This window comes from Ixodes scapularis, unplaced genomic scaffold, assembly GCF_016920785.2.
Source record: "Ixodes scapularis isolate PalLabHiFi unplaced genomic scaffold, ASM1692078v2 PGA_scaffold12__126_contigs__length_90152505, whole genome shotgun sequence".
In the NCBI taxonomy this organism is placed as follows: Eukaryota; Metazoa; Arthropoda; class Arachnida; order Ixodida; family Ixodidae; genus Ixodes; species Ixodes scapularis.
This window is the reverse complement of record NW_024609838.1, coordinates 31,061,925-31,081,930: the sequence shown is the minus strand read 5'-3', so window position 1 is coordinate 31,081,930 and position 20,006 is coordinate 31,061,925. Positions and strand designations below refer to the sequence as shown.

General features: G+C 46.5%; 2 protein-coding genes across 3 annotated transcripts in view; one reads left to right on the top strand and one right to left on the bottom strand.

Annotated features, from left to right (window-relative positions):
* Positions 1-20,006, bottom strand: part of LOC8050504 (TBC1 domain family member 2B) — a 163,681-nt gene that overhangs the window by 78,077 nt on the left and 65,598 nt on the right. The gene's annotated exons all lie outside the window — the stretch shown is intronic.
* LOC8050500 overlaps positions 1-20,006 on the top strand; it is a 91,021-nt gene that overhangs the window by 61,769 nt on the left and 9,246 nt on the right. The window contains exon 2 of the mRNA XM_042289503.1: positions 8,005-8,118. Coding sequence (XP_042145437.1) covers positions 8,005-8,118 — 114 coding nt within the window. The remainder of the gene's footprint in view (positions 1-8,004; positions 8,119-20,006) is intronic.

The window sequence follows — 20,006 nt, the reverse complement described above, 5'->3', positions numbered from 1 at the left end:
AAAAAATTTTTTTTTTTTTTGGTAATGCAAATGGCGATTTATGAGTTGACAAAGGACGTCGCGCTTTCCTCGTACGCTTTCACTCTGAATAGGTAACGTCCTGTTCTGACACTTTGGCATCTTTGCCTTAACCGCTTGAGGAGGAGGAGGAGGAGGAATAATAGTGATAATAATCATTATTATTACTATTTTTGCGGACACCCTGTAGTCTCATCTGTGCAAGGCCAACATTAGTATAGGATGCACCAAATAGAAGCTGTCTGTCATATCGCGCGCCGAGCGGACTCCCCGCTAGAAGAACCTTGCCCGTGCCGCGCATATTTGGATGGATGAATGAATCCGGCTGAGCCCTTTGGATCGGGCGGTAGCTTACGCCACCTAGCCATGCGAGGGCAGACCTCCACCTAGAGTTTGCTTTGCGCATCTCTTTCGGTTCAAACAGGAGCAAATATCTTGGTTGTGTTCGCCACCAACTGGGAAGATGTGCTGAGTCATCGTCTGCTATTTGCTTGCCATCGCACGGTCCAGAAAAACCTACTCCGGTCCCACAGTAAAGTCCCTAGTCCACGGGCAGTTCCGGAAACGGTATCACTGTTCTTAAAACACTCATTGTAAAGAAAAGAGTAACTTACTTGCCGTGCTACGGTGTCGTTTTCTTTTTTTTTTTTCAAGAAAAATGTTTAGTCAGCAACTTCCACCGCTCGCGAAAATATAACACACTTGGACGTTATATTCCTTATCGCAAAGCATTAAATGCCTCACTACATAAACGACGGGCTGTGACATTGCAGCTGATTTACAACGACTGCTCTGTAAGTCTGAAACGTGCATTTAATTTTTTTGTCTCCCTACGCCTATAAATATATTTTGTACGAGCCAACAGCAGCGGCTTTTTCAAAAGAACCCACGGGTCCAGGTCAGCATTTTTAAATTCAACAAGGGGCGGGGAGAAGTGGAGAGAGAACGCGGCACACGCTGCCGTCGTACGCGAAAATCTGTGCTCCAAGTTCACACTTTCGCGAGCACGCGAGCACCCTCGCACCACGTCTCGCTTCCCCGGTCGAGATATGGGTATATTGATTCCTTTTTCTTCGCCACCTTTTCCTCCGTCCAAAAATACACGGCCGTTTGACTGTTCCCAACCTCCTCCCTTCCCCCCTCCCCCTCACCGCCCTCGCAAAGACTCGATACGCAAACAAAACGTAGCGCCGCTTTCCCTACCCCTTTCTCCTTCGCTGCCTTTGAATCGTGGAAGCACCTTTATATACGGCGTGAATAAAGCCCGTCCCTGAACCCTGGCGCACTTCGTACACAAACACACACACTCTCTCGTCTTCCCTTTCCGTTGACGCGCCGTGGATACATGCCGCGAACCTGCTGAGGTTCGGGTTTGAGCAGGTTCGTCTTTTTCGAAACTTCTAACGCGAAGTTCGAGACGAAGGTTCGACAAATGTTCATCTAAGTTCAATACAGCTCGTGTCTTTCTCTTTTTTCTTTTCGCGCAAAAAGAAAACAATTGAGATGATGCTGCAGCTGTCGAAAGAAAACTGCATGGTCTTTATTGGCTGTATTGCTTCATTGTTTCACATTAATAAAACGAATTAAAGCATCAAAAGATACACTCTCTGATATTGCTAGCGCGAACAAGCCATCGCCGATTTGTTGTATCTTTATTTTTGCTTGAGTATTGGAGGACTGTCATCAAAACTACTGTAGTGTGGTAGAAAGTGCTCAGTTGGGTTACTAACTTAAGTGGCAAATATAGACGCCCGCCAATGCCCTTTTGAAGGTAAAATGCGAAACGCGCCGCAAGTCGTATTCGCGTTATCACCGTAGCGCAGTGTACATATATTTTACTTTTATGTTTGCAAACATCTTTTTTAATGAAATATAAAAGAAAAGATTTTATCAATTATAGATTGTGTCCGAAACTAAAACATCTGTGTAAAAGTTGGGCAACACTGTACGTCCACGAGTCAAACTTGCTCGAACTTCGCGAAAAGTTCGCGAAGATTCGCCTACACTTGGACGTTTCGAACCGGTCGAAACCTCAAGTTCTACAAAAAGTTCGCAAAATCCCTAGTGGAAACAACTTGCGCGCGGGAAAGCGTATGAAGCCACCCGTTCTTTTTAGCATCCACACCACCCTTTCATCTCGAGGATGAAAACTTCCCGAATGGCAAATCGATCAGAGTCCATAAAGGAACTTTTCTTCCGTTCTCGAGCGCGTCGTTCATTTTGAGACTTTTCTTCTCCCTCATCTTCCAAGATCCCCCCTTCCCATCTCAATAGCACGCCACCGCCTTTTCAGGCGGTTCTTCCACCATCCTCCGGCCTCTTTTCATCTTCGGGAGATGTTTCCATGACAACCGTAATGGCTACCGGTCTCGATCACGTGATCATCGCAGATCCTCGAAGACCTCGAAGAGCCCTTGAATTGGAAAATGGCCTTTCCCGATACATTGAAAGCCTCCTGAAGTTCGGATATAGCGTAAAAAGAACCTTCGAAATTTCGGGAAGTCCTTAAAACCACCCTTCCAGTTCTGGATTGCTTTTACAAACCTTCTAGTTTCGGATAGCCTTGGAAGTTTCTGAATTTCGGATAGCCTTTCAAAACGCTTCATTATTGACAGCAGGAATTTTTTTATATTTTTTATGTGCGTTTTTATTGCGCTTACAAACTCCTCCATAGTTGAGCGCTGAACGATCTGAACGCAGTACATATATGCGTAGTATGCATTTTCACATTATATCTCAAAATATAGACGTAGTTGATAGCGCTTGCTAACTGCGCGAACTGCTCAATCAAATTCGAAACTTCGAAAAATAGAACTGCGCTGCCATATTGGCGAGATTTGCTCGCTTCCCGAAGCGACGGACATGCGCGTGCTGGGCTGAGGAGATCGCACGCTGGGCTGAGGACGTCTAAATATTAGAATGGGGTATCATAGCCTTCTCTATACTCACGAAGCCTGGCAGTTCGACGACTGAGCCATAGAATGCCCAGCCGCAGATTTGGAGCGTGAGGATCTGGTAGCAGAAAGCATTTCTCGGGGAACCTATAGTATTCAGCGCACAGCTCAATACCAGCGGCGAGGACCCGAAACATGGTCTTCAAACCCGACGAAAAAAAAAAAAAAAAGCGGTAGCGCAAGGAACGCGAGGACCACGAGCGGACATTCCATCGCTCGGGAGAAGTGTGTTTCGGCGTCTCGCCGCAGCGGGGCGGCCGTTACATGACTCTCCTATTTCTTTCACTTTCGGCGGCCGCGTCTCGTGGCGATCTGCCAGGCTTTGTCAGTATAGAGGAGGCCTATGGGTGTATATGCATCAAACGGATGATGGCTGCAGTCACATGCAAGCTCTGCTACTATTTCCATATGCCAACCATACGATCGACCGCGTTGGACGCCACGAACCATTTGAGCCAATCCAGCGCGGTGAATGTAACACGTGACTACGTCCCCGGAGCGTCCCCCTCCGAAAGTCACGTGACATTCACAAGACGCTCAATTGGCTTCGATGCCTGGTTGCGTCCTACGGTTCATCGTAAGGTGAAACAGTATAATTTTGAATACGTCAGCATATTTCCAAAGGCATGCATTGAGCCTCCCCAAAGAAAACAGACAAACGAAACAATACCAAACATAAATAAAACTCATTGTGACCGATCCACTACTAGAAGATCGCCAAACAAAAACCCGCCAAGTTTTCGCCTGATTCAGTGTGTGCGTGCGTGCGTGTGTGCGTGCGTGCGTGCGTGCGTGCGTGCGTGCGTGCGTGTGTGTTTTTTTCTTCTTTTCGTCTGAACGTCAAAGACAACGTCCCCGCGTGTCTCTCGTGACCTTTCGCAGAACCATTTTTGTCGAGCGTTCCCGACACAAAAAAAAAGTGCACAAAGAGACTGCGCACAAAGAGGCCCTCCGGAAATGACGTGTACGCCGTTTCGTCTTCATCTTCTGCACAATGCGTCCCCGGAAGGTACATATACATGTGAGACGCCGACCAAAGATGACTGCGTCCGCAAAGTTCCGAAAGCCAGCGCAGAATAAGCGAAGAAAAGCTTCAGCGACAACGAACTTTCGTCCTCAGAATGCACGCCTTCTCTTGCAACCCGAGGGTGAGGGCCACTGTCTCTTAGTCCTCCAGACCACAATTCTTCCTGAGAGCCTCCGGCGCCATCCAGTATATGATGAGCTTCTTTTTTATTATTATTTTCTTTTTATTCTCTCGCCATGTCGTTCCCAAAGGGCCATATGTTTATAACTTGCGGAGAACCCGCTTGAAGTAGCTCGAGCCATTTATTGTGAACACCAATGAATGGCGGCAACCTGTGCGTGCGTGTTCCTTCTTTTTTTTTTTCTGCGAAGAACACATTGTGTCACTACATGGCTTGCACTGACCTCACACCAGCGGCCATTGTGATGGCCGTGCTGCTGAACACGTGCCTTCGGCGATATACATTTTGCAAGTTCAAATCTGTTTGTCTCATCGACCAGTAGAATTAGATGACCACTAGCAGGACGCGATACGTCACGTGCAAGCCATGTTTTAATTAATACCGGTCGAGTAATTCTCACACGTAGCTTACAAGAAGCATTCGCTTCTCTGCTTGGTTCCGAGTGCCGATGCTGCAGCGAATATTCCTTGATCAGCGCAGCGGCTTTAGTACTGATTTTTTTTTTTTTTCTTTTCGTGAACACAATGATTGGAATTAACATGACAGGGTCAGACGTACAATCTGCCACGTTCAGCCCAAGACTGAATGCGCAAACAGGAGACAGAGTCGTCACAATACAAGCTTGACAAGATAAGCGTCAGAAGAAAAGTGTGACAAGCGTCACAAGATAAGTATCACAGGCAAAGCATCACAACACAAGCGATACTAAATGAGCGACCATAGAATCTTTTTAAAAGACGTAACTTCGTTCACCATTTTGTTATGAGCTGTCTGTTGTGTGCCGAAGGCGAGCACTCCAAGAATCCACACGACCGCTCAAATGAGTATAGTGCTCAGAAGCTTGCAAGTCGCATCACGCTGACGTCTACTCAAGAGGTTGCGATGTAATCCTTTAATTCACTAAACGTGTAAAAACAAAATGGCGGATTGACGTTATGTGAAAAACCCTATACGAATGAAGATGTTAGCGTAATACCAGCTTGGCTGCATGCTCTGGCCCTCAACCAGACGACTCTTTTGTCGCGAAGCAAAAATCAAACTTTTTACCGTATACGTGGTGAGCTGAAAAACCAATCGTACCACGGGAGGGAACGGTTTACTCTAAGCGGGAGTCACACTATACGAACGCGAAGCCGCTTATTATAACTGTGGGACAACGCGGTTATCAAAATGAAGACGACTTCCCTCGTCGGTTGCTCGCCGGTGCTGTCAAGAGCACGAGGCCCGAGGGCAAGATTTGTCTCTTTCCTCCCCCGATATATGGGACTGCGTGTGTGTGTGTACAGAAGGTTTTGGCTTTCGATCGTGGCTTCGGGACACTACACGACGTGTTTGCGCGGTCTGGTCGTTTAGGGGGAAAGCTGCGATTGTTTTACGCCTAGCGTGATTAATAGCGCCGTCTATATATGTGTGCGGCGAGCAGGCTATAGCGAGTTGTATATGTCCGCTGGCGCGTGTCGAACGCGCCTTGGCTTCGGACCTTTCAGCTTGCGAATGAAATATGTGACTGGTGTCTCTTGTTCGTATATACGTGTCCGTGGTCTTCCAGTGGATGGATTCATCAACGATGAGGCGTGGCGCGTGCACAGACGTTTTTCACAAGGGCGCCGCCATCTTGAATATCGTCACTTCCAGTATGGGGAAACACATGGTTTTGCCGTCGCCACGCAGATAGAATATATTTAGGATATAAGCGTAACCGTCACCCATTCTCAACTTGGCTCCCCTCTACTTTTTTCTTTTTTTACTAATTGCAGGATGAAATGTTTTATTTTTTCGTCGCCCAAACCGGATATCCGCACGGGTGGCTGCCGACAAGAGTAAACGGAAAAGGTGTATACCATGAACGAAAAGACAAATGTAGGAAAGTGCACAAAATCGAGAATATGGTGATTGCACAAAAAAAAAAAAAAAAAAGTCTTTATTGTTTGTACAGCCATTGAGTAACGCCCTGAATAACATCATTTGTTTTTTAAACATACAATCTATCGGTAGTATTAAATTACCATGGCCACTAAAGCGCTATACATATAATGGAAAGAAGCAAAAAGGTTCTTGTATCAGTTTCAGGTAAATATCGACAGCATATAAGTAATGACCGTGTTAACGATGACCATGGACACTGAAAAGCGCCTTGAGCCGTCGGGCAAAATAAACCAAGACGCAAATATTCTCGAAGCCATTCAAGTCAAAGGGGATTGGCAGCTCGGCAAAATGTCTTCCAACTTCAAAGACAGGCGCAAAGGAAAAAAAGACAAGAAAGAAGCGACCGCTTCCTTTCCCCGCGTGGACGCACAGATGACTTCCCAAAGATAACGCCGCCCGCCCATTTATTCCACGCAAAACATGCGCTCTGAACACGTTAATACAGGCCGCCCCACCATTGTTTCCTCGCACAAAAGACTCGACAGACGTCTTCTTTATATATAGATATATATAGAACATTTCTCCGTCCATACAGCTCTCATTGTAACGCTCTCCTTTTGTATGCGTACTACGTGTGTGGATGTTTCCTACGGTTTTCTGCGCGTTCCTATACTCCCTTCTCCCCTACGGTGACAGTGCGGTGGGAGCTACGCACTCGCCGGACCAATCAGCCGCCTCCCTTTCATCACGTGACCCGGCGCGTTGGCGTGGGCGAGAGCGTGGCAGGAGATAGACGTGCGCTTCATCCAACGAGCATGTACCTTGCACCGCACTGTCAGCTTAGGGGTGAACGGAACATAGCCTCCCGAAAACAATACACAACAAGCAAATTACGTATAAAAAAAATGTTAAAAAAATGTGCGGGGGAGGGGAGAGGGTGGTCCATCGGAAGCTGATAATGCAACGATCGATTTGAATCTGCGCACCTTAATGACCCTGCGGTGCGCCTTTTGTCGTCTCTGATGAAGACGTGGGGGACGGCGCCTGTACAATTAAAATGTCGCGATGCGTACGCGATTAAGAGCTTTGTAGAAGCGCCCGTGCGCGTCGGCTAATACCGCGGGGGCAGTCGGCTGTCTGGGCCGCGATGGAATGGCTCGATGGGGACCGCTAACAAGGCTGCTACTGTCAAACAGCTTTTGCTCTCCCCGCGCTCCCTTTTGTCGATCGCCTTTTTTTCTCTTTTTTTTTTTTGGCGCGTCAGTCAGAATTGTATTACGTACGGTTGAAGCGTCACCGGTGTAACACGCTTTTCTACAATACAGCTGTTTAGAGTTTACGCCTTTGCTAAGCTCAGATACGCTTCCTTCAACTAGAAGAGGTCAAGCTCGAGGTGGAGCTATACTATAGCTGTTTGCACGTGTAACTGTAGTTGTGTCAGTGGGTAGAATCAACGATAGTTGTATCTGTGGCAGTGTGCAGTTGACGACACAGAAATACTGACAGTTATAGCTATGAAATAATAAAAATAGGAGCAGTTTTTTTTTTCTTAATCGAGATTTTATTTTGAGCACAACAGCTATATTTCTTAGTAAAGTTCAGAACCTTGGGCGTACCTCGGTGCAAAAGTCGTTAATGTGCGTCCCGAATGTTCAGCATCCGGCCAACGACCAGCAATTAACGTTTTGAGCGTATAGCCTTTTGCAGGTTGAGGACAGCAGGACTCCTCCCACAAAGCTCTCTGCTCGCCATGATTGGTAGTTTCCTCCTCTCCACTCGCGTTCTCTCCAGCGTTCGCTCCGCTAAAGTGGAAAGAGTGAAGGGCTTTGTGGGACGAGCCTGTCCCGCTGTTCTTAACGCGAGACGCACTACTATGGAAACGTCGTGCTTGACCTGCCCATGCATTCCGCAAAATGGCTCCTGACCCGACTGCGCACGTTCCATCTCTGTCCGCGCAGAAGCACCGAGGCGAGAAGAAAGCTCACAGCGTTCTGGAAGGCAGCGACACCTGGAGGAAGCTACACCGGTCCAACAAGCACAGCAAGGAGCGTTTTCACCACCACGAGAAACACGTGAGTGTTTACGCCACCCACGCCGGGCCTCATTCGTCGAGCATATCGTGATCAGCAGATCATCGCAAAAGTGGTGTAGTGGAAGCAGCCGCTGAAAGGGTATCTTGCACGTCGCCGACAGTTTAAGAAACGTAACTATTAACTCGCCACGCCCAGGGTTTCTTAAATTATTTGTGACTAGAGGTATCTGTATACTACGAGACCAATTGAATAGCCGCCTTCTGAGCGCTGCCATGATTTGTCGACTGGGCCGCAGAACGCTTTCTGAACATGTTCAGTAGCTCAGACACTGCGCATGCATCCACGGGCCAGTGACACCGGTGACTCCGCATTTTTCGCCTGCGTGACAAGTCCTGATAACGTGCACCGACCCCCCCCCCCCCCCCCCCCCCCCACCTCGCTTCCCAAACCCGCAGCTTTGTTGACGCTTCTCTTCCGCGTTGAAAACGTTCGTTTCTCAATCTCAGCAAACTCGTCCCAAAGTTGAGAGCCTCCCTGCGAAGTCCGGCAAAACGAAGAGGGGCTAGAAAATAATATAGGCATGGGGAAGGAGTAAAAAGAAAAAAAGAAAAAAAAAATAGTAATAAGATCACCCGAAGCGAAGTTCGGAAGGGAGGATATCATATAAAGAGCGATCGGTCTACCCAAGATCGCGATCCGAACCACTTCGACTAGACTGCCCGATCCATAGGTAAGAAAAGGGGAAAGAAAAAAAGGAAAAGAAAAAAAAAAAGAGCGACACACAAGCTCTAGGCAGATAAAACAAGCGGAAAATAAGAAACTCTCGAAAACTCTCTCCGATCAGTCATGGAATCGCTTCACCGCTGCCGGGCGACACGCCCGTTCGCGCGCGAGTGGACGCCAACGCCACAGACACGCAAACACACGCAAACCACGCGGAAGGAAATCGGTGGCCGGATCGGGACGGGGGACAGACGCGAGATTGAAAGTTGGCGGGGTGGGAATTCCTCCGCCGCAACCCGAAGGAAGAGAACGCGAACGAGATCGAAACGCTGTGACCGGGACGGACATGACCTGCGGTGGATTCATCGAGCGAAGCGTGATGTACGTAGGTGTCGCCGATTCGAAGTGCCAACGTCCGCTCGAGACAGACATGCATGTGTGCATGTATATGCGAGATCTTAAAATTCAGTCACAATATATGATGTACATCAATGTCGGTTTTCCCCCCTAAAATGGACTTCTTATAACAATTCCTGTTTCTCAACAGCTTGTGTTTGTGACGTCGTCAACTCATGTTTATGACGTCATCAAGTTCGCCTCAAATGTATCTGATTTCACCCGAGTTCAGCTCATGCTTTGGACGTCATCAGCTCTGTTTCTGATTTCACTTAATGTTTCTGACGCCACCAACTTGTGTTTTTATGACGCCGGTAACACGTGGCTATGATCTCATTGAGTTGAGCTTGTGACGTCGTCAACTCATGTTTATGACGTCATCAAGTTCGCCTCAAATGTATCTGATTTCACCAAGTTCAATTCATGTTTCCGACGTTATCGGGTTCGGCTCTGTTTCTGATTTCACTCCATGTTTCTGACGTCACGCCAACTACGGAGACCACCACGTGTTCGTGCAGTTAGCCCCAACAGGACATCGGCGTTTCTTCGCGTTCCAGACGTAAACAAGGCAGTGACGACGTTCGATTTTACGGCACCACGTTGCACCAACCTGCATGGATTAGCTCTAATAAATGGCTCGTTCATTTATCACAGAAAAACGGTACAAAACGGCGACCGCTTCTTTGTGCTAGCTGTGTCGCACTCTGTACAATGGCTTCCCGGTCGAGTAACTTTCGAACTTTTTTTGTATTTAATTAACTTTGCGTCTGCCCAAACAGCCCCAGACCACGAAGAAGGCGCTGGGAAACAGCAGGCGAGGTGGCGGTGGGCGCGCGGACGGAACTGCGTTGATGGCATTCGGCTCCCAGCACGCCAGCTAGGCCCTACTCCTATCCACCCTGACCTGACAGTGCGGTGCAAGCTACGTGCTAGCCGGACCAATCAAACGCCTCCCTTTCATCACCTGGCATCGCCTCTGTGCGTGGGTATTGGCAGGAGCGTGATCACATGGTGAAACATAGACGTACGGCTGGTCTGAGGTAGCTTGCACTGCACTGTCAGCTTAGGCGTGAACGGGGTGCACCGTCCGCTCGCGTGCACACAGCGTCAAGCTTGGGAAAGCTTTTTCACTCCCGTGGGATCGTGACAGGAGATAAATGAGTCCCTCCTGGTGGCCCCAGGCGTGGGCGCTCTAGTTCTATTTTACTTTCTCCTCTCGAAGTATCTGTATATCTCCCTCTTTCTATCTATTGTAAAATTAAAAATAAATAAAGTAAGGAAAGTGTTTTTGGCCGGAAAGTGAAATGTAGGCGATGTGTCGCGTTTTTCTTTCATACGCGTAAGATGAATGGAGGAATGAAAATACTCGGACCTTTAGAATCGGGCGGCGGCTTGCGACATCTAGCGGTAAAAAGGCGAAACTGTCCGGTCGCGCTCTAACCTTTGTGCTTCTCAGACTTTTCTCTTAACTTTTTATACTCTCTTTCGCAACAGACAGCCATCAATGGAGAGTACGCCCACATATCTGTCGTTGTTTTTTTTTTTTTTTTTCTGCCTTTTTCCGTTATTTCATAATTATCAAACCTACATTTAGAAATTAGCTGACTCTTTCAAACAACAAAAAAAAAAAAAACTGGTAGTTAATTCAGAGATGCATAGAAGGGTGTTTCAGCTTCTGTTCTTCTCTGCGGTACATACGCGAAAGCGCAGCTGTACCGAATGCTTCGTCCGCACGCGCTTTCTGACAAACGAAAAGCTACGCACACACGTATGCGTGCGGTTTCTCCCAACACGTCACATAGACGGAACTCTCGAGACGGCTATGCGCATGATTTGTCAACACTCCGCAGACCCCCGTTTCCAAACACTCCGGCAAATCGATTCCTTCGCGGCATAAGACCACCGATTCCTCGGCAAACATATGAACACGGACGAGAGTTGAATCGAATTAGAGGCGAACAGACAGACGACAGCTTGAAAACTTGAAAAAAATAAATAAAAGAACACGACAGCCGCATATTCTTTGTCAACAACAAGCACCGAGACGTCGTCCCCATTTACGGGTCTACTCGAGAAAATCCGACGGCACGAGTCGGCGCAATTTGACGGGGAAAAAAAGAAGAAAAACAGTCGCAAATACTTTTTTTCTGTTCGTCCCAATTCCGTTGAGAAGGTACGGTACACTCGGCACGGGTGCTGGCGCGTATGTTCCCGTGTTAACTTACGATGAAGTTCCAGCCAATCGAAACGTTGCGTTTGAATCGCGTGACTGCGCGCACTGCGTGCCCGTTCCATAAAATAAGCGAGAAAATAGCGTTAGTTGTTAGTTCGTCAAATCCTAACGCGTTACTGAGATCCGTTACCGTTCTGAAAATGTAACGAAATAGAATTACCGCTACTTACGAATTCCAACGAACGTTGCGCGTCGCTTTGGATTTGATCATTACTATTATAATTATTATTTGGCAGCGACGAGCCGTGGATACAAACTCTAACAAGAACTAAACGGTAACAAAATGATTTCGTGATCTTTTTATAATCCTTTTTTAATTAAATTTGTAGGATACAGCGAGGGTCCGCTGGCGCAACGGCCTTTTAAAGGGACCGGAAATGTAACTAATTTTAACCGAAAATAACGAGTCGGTGTATCCATAGATAATACCACAAAATAGTAACAAAATTTGTACTTTTCTCGTTGGTCATTTTAGAATCTAACGAGTACTTTACTATACCCTGTATCGTACTTCGTATATACAACGCTGTCAAAACTGCTGGCGCCAGCGTGGGGTTTGATCTCGGAAATCATTTACACACACTCGCACCTGTATAGCTTTGACAGCGTTCCATACTAAGTATGAAACTAAGTATACGTTATTGAAAAAAAAGAAGTAACGCGTTCCAGTTACGTCGTTGCGGGCGTCGCGCATTGCTGGATGTAACGCGGTACGCGTTACAGCAATGCGCAACGCCCACACGGCACCGGATTGGCTCTGACAGTTCGTAGCGTCCATGCGCGCTTCACCGTGAGGCGACAGTCGCGTTCTCAGAACGACTCTACGCACACACACACATCTCGAGACAACGGAGAGCTACTTTTCTACCTTCCTCCCAGTCGCGGAAACTTCGTATTCCGCTCACGTCTGCACGCTGCATTTCCCGAAGAACTCGGTATACTTTGCGTGCACTCGGGCAGAGCGCGGGGCGACCAACCGACCAAATCCAAATCCTTAGTAGCGCGCTTGACGCTGCTAAGAAGATTCTTCTATTTTTGTGTTTCTCCTTCTCCGGATTGTTTACATCTTGGAGTTTTATGGTGCACTCGCGTTCGTATGCGTGTATCTGTGTGTGTGTGTCGCGCAGAGCTCGTGGCAAGCAAAGGATGCAGGCTTTGTTTGTTGTTGTTGTCGTCGTCGCTGTTGTCGGAGCGCGCGCAGCGCCGTGACAACTCTCACTGCTCGCTCGTGTATATGCACTTTGTGTGCGAGAAGATTTGCTTCCCCATGCAAATCTCCCCGCAGTTGGTACGATGAGGCGTTACGTGGGGAAGGCTTAGTTCCAATGTTCGGGAGGAAAAAAAAAAAACTATCTCCACTATCTTCAGCGGCGTCTTGAGCGGTTCGGCGCAGTGATCCGAAGGTACGGGCAGAGTAAGCGACACGCGTTTTAGTATTCAGACCGGCTCGCGGTGATGAATGGATGATAAAGGGTCGCTGTCTCTGAGGATGAAAATGTGATAGTATGGGCAAGTTGGGTTCGCGTTAGACATCGTAACACTCAAAAAAAAAAAAAAAAAAATTACAATTTTTTTTTTTTATTAACATTAAGTTTTTTTGGATGCAATTCCCACCCCTACCCGTTTCGATCTGGATGAGCTGCTTCGTACCGGCGTGCGGTCGTGTATTACTACTGCGTGGTGCACGTTAAAGAACCCAGGCTAGCGGCTGTACAGCACTGGCTAAATTGCTTATCTGCCACCAGACGTTCACTGAGACAAATTTTCCCTTGTCTAAACGTGCACACGACACAATTCAATTAGAACTTACGAAACACTATTAATTAATTGATGGAGGTCTTAAGGAGAGCGGCAGCTGCAGCTCAAGCGCTAACACCACTCTACGAAAATTCATACCAAATAATGCGAGACCATGGAACCACGTCCTCAGCAAAGACACACACACAGACGATTAAAATAAATCTGGTCAGAAAACAAGACACAAGAAGTTCGTGCGGAGTAGAGTCACGTGATGAACCTGAGTCATTTTAGAACAATATTTAAAACAGCAGCGGCAAAAAAAAAAAGTTTTGGAGCACATGCATAAATTCCTATTAGAATTACTTCAATTGCGAATACTTGTTCACTTTCTTCCGTAGACTTGTTTAACTAAAATACACTTATTTTATTTATTATTTTACCTTCCTACCCACGTGCAGCCACTCACCACCACCCACACGACAGAAGCACAACGGAAGCTCTGCGGCGAAGCGCGTTTCGTGGGATCGCGAAGCAGACTCCGCAGATGTCGCTTTTCCCCAACACACCGGTGCGCAATGAGAAGCGCACTCAACGGCACTGACGATCTTACCCAGACGGACTTCTCAACAGGGAGTTTTCGTAAACCGTGTTTCCCCCTCCGCTAAACCCTCCGCAACGAAGAAGCCTCTACTGCGCCTGTGCTCCGATGGCCTTGGCCGTAGAGTTCCGGGTATAGTAGCGGGTTGCGGAGGGCGTTGCGGGACGGCGAAAACGATCCACGGAATATTGCGGAACTTTTGAAGTACTGTTTAGGGCTGAACTCTATAGAGCAAATCATGCGACAAATATCTGACGAACTTTGCGCGCGACGTAGCAGCCAATGTGGTGACACCAGGCACAGAGCAAACTCTGCCGGACAAAATTCGTCATTTCTCCCGGCATATTCGCCCAGACTTGTACAAAGTTCAACTACTCCACTCAAGTTACTGTAGTTTAACTACTTTTCTGGGTAGTTTAGTAACTTTCAATTACATTTTTATTTCGGTAATTAGTAGTTTACTTTAATTACTTTTTCTGAGTAACTTCTACTCAAATTACAAATTACATTTGAATTCTAGTGGTTGTTTTGCCTATCAACAAACGTTCCTGCATAAAACAGATAAGATCTTGGAAGATCAGCTGATATTTCCAAAGAGGGGGAAGCATGTGGCGTAGGAAAGGGAGCTGGGGGAAGAAAAAGGATCGGAGAGTCTGAAACCCCCCAAAATTTGCCCGAGCCCCTTCTTCTGCAACAACACTGCTACGAAGCGCGGGGAGCGAACAGGTACGACGCAAGAGGCCGAATAACTGCGGGATTAGCGCCGAAGACTGGCGTTTCTTTGTGTCCCGAAGCTGAAGGAGACTTGACCCATTCGAAGAAAGGGGTGGTTCCCGCTTCTTCCCAACGTAGAAACTCTCGTCCACTACAGGAGTTGCACACACTGCATCCTCAGTCAAAGGAGGTAACAAAATGCAGCACTCGCTCTGAAGCTCATCTGGTGCTCCCGTAGTTTTTGCTGTACTCGAAGAATCGCATGCCAAAGGGCAATGCAAAGGGGGCCTTTTTGCGTTGCCTTTCCTCCCAAAACATAGGATATGCAGATCTTCAAAGATTTCAAGATCGTTCGAGAAACCTTAAACATTACCCCAACGTTTTCATACAAAAAAAAAAAAAAAAAAAAAAGTATATATAAACAAGCAGTGTTTCGAAGTACTTGAAGTACATGGTACTTAAAGTACCACTGTTTAGAAAACTTGTACTTTACTTAAAGTATATTCTCTGGGCATGTACCTGCACTTTCCGAGGAAAGTAAAACTCCCCAATTCAATGTACATTCCCAGAATTGAAAAAAATGGCGTGTCATCGTGTGAAAACGCGCTCTTTCGAGACGTCATCTCGTCATTTCTCTGAGTTAACTAAAGCGGCTATAAGACCGACACAAATAAGTGGTTCATAAGTTGAGTGTGTCCACGCCTCTTCAGCAAGAGTAAAAAAACTAGACTATGGCGACCTGACTTTATACAATATTTGCTGCCATTTCCGTAAAAAAACTGAAGCACCTCCGATTACCTCTGGAGCAATGCGTACCAGTTAAAAAAACACTGTATTGGGAATGAAAGGGCATCGTGAAAGCTTCTGTTAAAACTACTGGTACTTTGCCTTGAAATAGATTGTATTTATGGTACGTTATTTCAAGTACATCGCACCCAGTGTACTTACTACTTTAATTGGAGTACATAACCTCTAACTCACTTTGTACAATGCTCCAAGTACTTTTTAGATGTACTTCACGCAACAATGTAAACAATAAAACACTCAACATTGTAAAACCCGAGACGTAGGACAAAAAGGAGAAGAAAAAAGTGGACAACACAGACACAGGTCTGTGCTGTCTAAAAATCAAGCTCAGATAGTGCTAAACATCAAAGTAGAAATGACGCATTTACAGTACATCATTGACCAAACAAATAGGAAAGTACAAAACAATTAGGCACGCAGGAGCAGAACCAGCTATTACAGCATTTCTTTGAAAAAACAATCCGATCCATATTTGGCTAGCACAATTTCGCTAACGGATCAAAACTTATGTACTTTCTTCTTACCATAAAAAAGTATATAAAAGTAACTTCAAAAGTAATTCGCTACTTTTTTAAGGTAATTAGTAATTTTCTCAATTACTTTCCATTTGAGTAATTTCTACTATACTCAAATTACTTTTAAGGTCAATACTCAGTAACTTAACTTAATTACTTTTTTTTAGTAACTTGTACATGTCTGTAATTCGCCCCATGGAGACCAGCCCTTAGTGTTCAATCCGAAGACGTCAAATCGAGCGGTACGTTATTAGAGGCGACAATTAAAAGTTTTATTATTAGATATTAGTTATTCGAAGCGACGAGTATTAGTTTCAGCGTGGGGAAACTGAAATCCCATTTAGGCGCAATGTTGGCGAACATTTCTCACATCTTGGCGAAATGTGAACCAGGATGTAGCAGCCTTTGGCGCAGTATATATGACTCGAATGTCGCAACAATCACATCACTGAAAGCATAACGTCTACAGTTGAACATAGCCGGTTCCGTGTTTTCGGGATACATCGAAGAACCCCGAAAATTAGCCGCCGAGCCGGTTTTATCAAATTCGACAAAACCGAAAAAAAAAAAAAAAAAACGAATCGGAGCTGTCCTTGATGGTGAAAAACCTTCAAGGCGAGAAACCTTTAACTGGAGCTTTATTTTGTGTTATTCGGAACACAGCCCGCACCGAACTGTGCGAGGTTGCTGCATTCTTTGGGAACTATCACCCGTCCTCTCGTTTCTTTCTCTTATCGATACCGAGACGATTCCACGCATTCGGGTAACGCCCATTTTCCTTGGAGCTTAAACACCGACGACCAGTTCGCGCTTTCCACTTTTCCCTCGCTTCCACTTGTCCCCTCTTTTACCCTGTCCACCGTTGCCCGCTTTCTCCTCCCCCATGGTGAGGAGGATCTTCTGCCTTGCAGAATCTCGAGTCGAGTCGTCTGCTTTTATGGAGGGAAGCTGGCCTTTAAATGGTAAAAAGTTAATGAAAAGTCTTTTCCTTTTTTTTAGAAAATGCCTTTTTTGATGTTTAGACCTACCCACTCAGCTCTGTGCAAACTATTATTGCTCTATCTAATTTTTAAATACGAAAGAAAACATATGAAGTCTTAATTTTCTATTAACATGCTGTAGAAATACACATATATACTTCAGGGCTTTTTTTTTCTCCCTTCACACTTTTTTCACAAGTACCGATGCCTTACAGGCGTTTTCTGAAGTTTGTCTTGGACAATATTAACACGTTTGATGCCGATTTTAATCGGGAAGAATGGAGCTGTGCGGGGATGCCTTTTTTATAGTCTTCCAACTAAAGAGTTCTGTCCAATTAATCACTTTCTTAGATAACGAGAAAGCATGTCTTTTAGGCTGTAATTACAATCGTTTTTTTTTAGTAACATAAATCCTCTCAGGTGAGATCTAAAATAGCATCACCGCACAAATTACACCTTTGCGAATGCAGTTGCATTAAAAATTTAGATAATTTACGAATAATTTTTATCTAACTACCCGCAACAAATGACCTAATCAAATTAACCGATCTGCCATAACTCGGGTTCTAGTAAAGATATTTGATATCTGATTGCATATCTACAATAGGTGCCAGATGTGTTATATCGGTGTATAATATTTTAAGTATCCTTTTATAAAAAAAAAAAAAAAAAAAGTTTCACATTCCCTTTTAAAGAATCCCACGGCCGAGTTTTCTTCAACACAAGCCCCGATGATAAACGCCGATTTTTGTCCGACACCGAAGATAGGCACCGAATCTGTGGAAAAAAATACCCCCCCCCCCCCCCCCCCACCAAAAAAAAAAAAAATTATATATGCCTGATTTTGAGTGAAAATGAACCCCCAAAAACATGGAACCCCAAGCATTAGGTAAAATCGGGGAGCCACCGCTGTGCCTGCACATATTTTGAAGAGTTTCCGCTTTACAACCCGGTCTCCGGGGTTTTCTAAACCAGCTGTTCCAAGCCGAGTGCCTGTCTACCGCCGCCAACTGTAAAACCGAAAGTACGTCGTACACCCGGATTCTTCGTTCACCCGCTGCTCTCGTGTTGTGCGGACCCTAGTTTTCGACATGCAACCGCGAAGTCTCTCGAAAGTTGACGACAGCTTCTGAGACGAGTTGTCAGTTTTCACCGTGAATAAGTTTTTCTTTTGTTTAGTTATGAAACACGTTTGCAGCGTGTCCGTGTCGCCCTAGTGGCAGGCAAACGTTTGAACCACGTTCCCCCTCTCTGCTCCGAAAATTTTTCTTTTTCCTATACCATTTTTGGAGTTGTCAGGGAAGTTTGGCAGATCGCGCAAGGGCTCGTATAGTAAACACACTTTTTGGCGACATCATCCACAGCACATCGCATAAAACAGGTACAATCTTCGATCTCTGGACTCCTTTGGTGAGCCTGTATACGATCGGCTCTTCGAGTGCTTTGCGGAAAAGTGACTCTCGGGTCTTCGTTCACAACAATAGGGACTTTTAGCAAACCGCTACCGTGTTCTGCACACGGCACCACCGGCGATGCGATCTCGTCGCGCGATAACTTTCATCACAAAAGCGACCATCGCGGGCAAAAAGCGACGCGATTTGAGCAGTCGCTACTCGACCCGACTTTTTTGCGATGCGGTCTAGTCGCGGAGCGGCTGAGCCAATCAACGGCGTTCGGAGCCCGAGTTTTCGAGAAACGACTCGCCAATGAAGGCGTTGGACTCGCTCATCGCGCACGCCGGTGTGACCATCTAACTTATTTTTCGATACGATCTAGTCGCATCGCGCGACTGCTTACATCGCCGGTGGGAATGCGCCTTTAAGCTTGCCTTTTAAGCGCGCGCCCCTCGGTGACGGTATCACGCAGGCGTGCGCGCTGAAAACCATGCTTCGAAGGCTCCGGTAGTGAGGTACATGGAACACGGTAACGGTTTGCTAAAAGTCCCTATTATAACATCCGACATATTTCCGATCACGGTAATGGTACAGGCACTAATTCACACGTGTGCGTTTTAGTGTCACCGAGTGCGTTTAAACATCTTGCGACCCCTTACGACGAACGAACACGCTCAGCAACCACCGAGAACAGACTGGCGCCATCTATCAGGATAGACCTGAAACACGTCCGATCTGCGTACGAAATTTTTCTGCAGTGTTTGCGATATCAAGTCGGCAAACTATCTTCAAGAAATGGCTTCTTATTATAACACCATCAGAATTGTTTCGAGTCCATGTGGAGAAAAAAATAAAAATAAACGATGCGTAAAAATGGGTAAATGTATACGTAGATCGGAAGAGTTCCGGGGCTTCCCGAGCGATGGCGCCAGTGGCGCTCTTTCTTCGTAAGCACTCACAAGAGCTTTCAACGCAGTCGGTCATATCTCAAACACAAATGTGTGAACCAGCCTTATCGGTGACTCGGGGTTTGATGTTGCCCATACCGAGCCCCGAAGTACACTGTTTCACCCCATCTCAGAGCGCTTCAAAGACTAGAAGACGGACAAACGCATACGCAGGGACTATAAGTTCGAGGTCACGACGCATTCTGCGCTCGATTGGATCAGGGCCTCAGGCGACGGATGAGCACGCGCACGAAGACGGCGAACGGAACGACGATGCGCTGTCGGCGCTCCTTGATTCGGCCCCTGCAGGCTAATTACGTCGGCTGCGTTCGTACTTCGGGCGATATAATATAGTCTTATCTAGGGCGGCGACCCACTTTCCGACAGATATAAGAGAGGCTTAGTCTACAGTCGCGACTGTAGCTGATTATCGGGCGGCCTCCATTTACACAGACCTGGAGCAATCGGCTTTCGTATATACTGCATAGGCGTCCAAGGAACTATAAGCCAGTCGACTAATTCTCAAAGGAGCTACACCTACGCACGAATACACGAGTCAGGACCACCCAATCTTCCTTACGAAGTGTAAGAACTTCCTACGCACTTGCAGAGAAGGCTGCCGGTGTGTGTGTGCGTGTTTGTGCGCCTGTGTGTGCGTGCGTGTGTGTGTGTGCCTGTGTGTGCGTGTGCGTTCTCTAAATTACAGTAGAGTCTCATTGTGTACACGAGGTGTACGCGCGCATGTCCATTGTTCGCGAGGATTATCTTACCGGCGCAGGTGAGATAATCCCAATTACGTACCACTGTAAACACGGAACCGAAGGGGACGCTGTAATCCGGAGCTCGAGGGGCTAAATTCTGGACTCGAGTCGTCAGATTA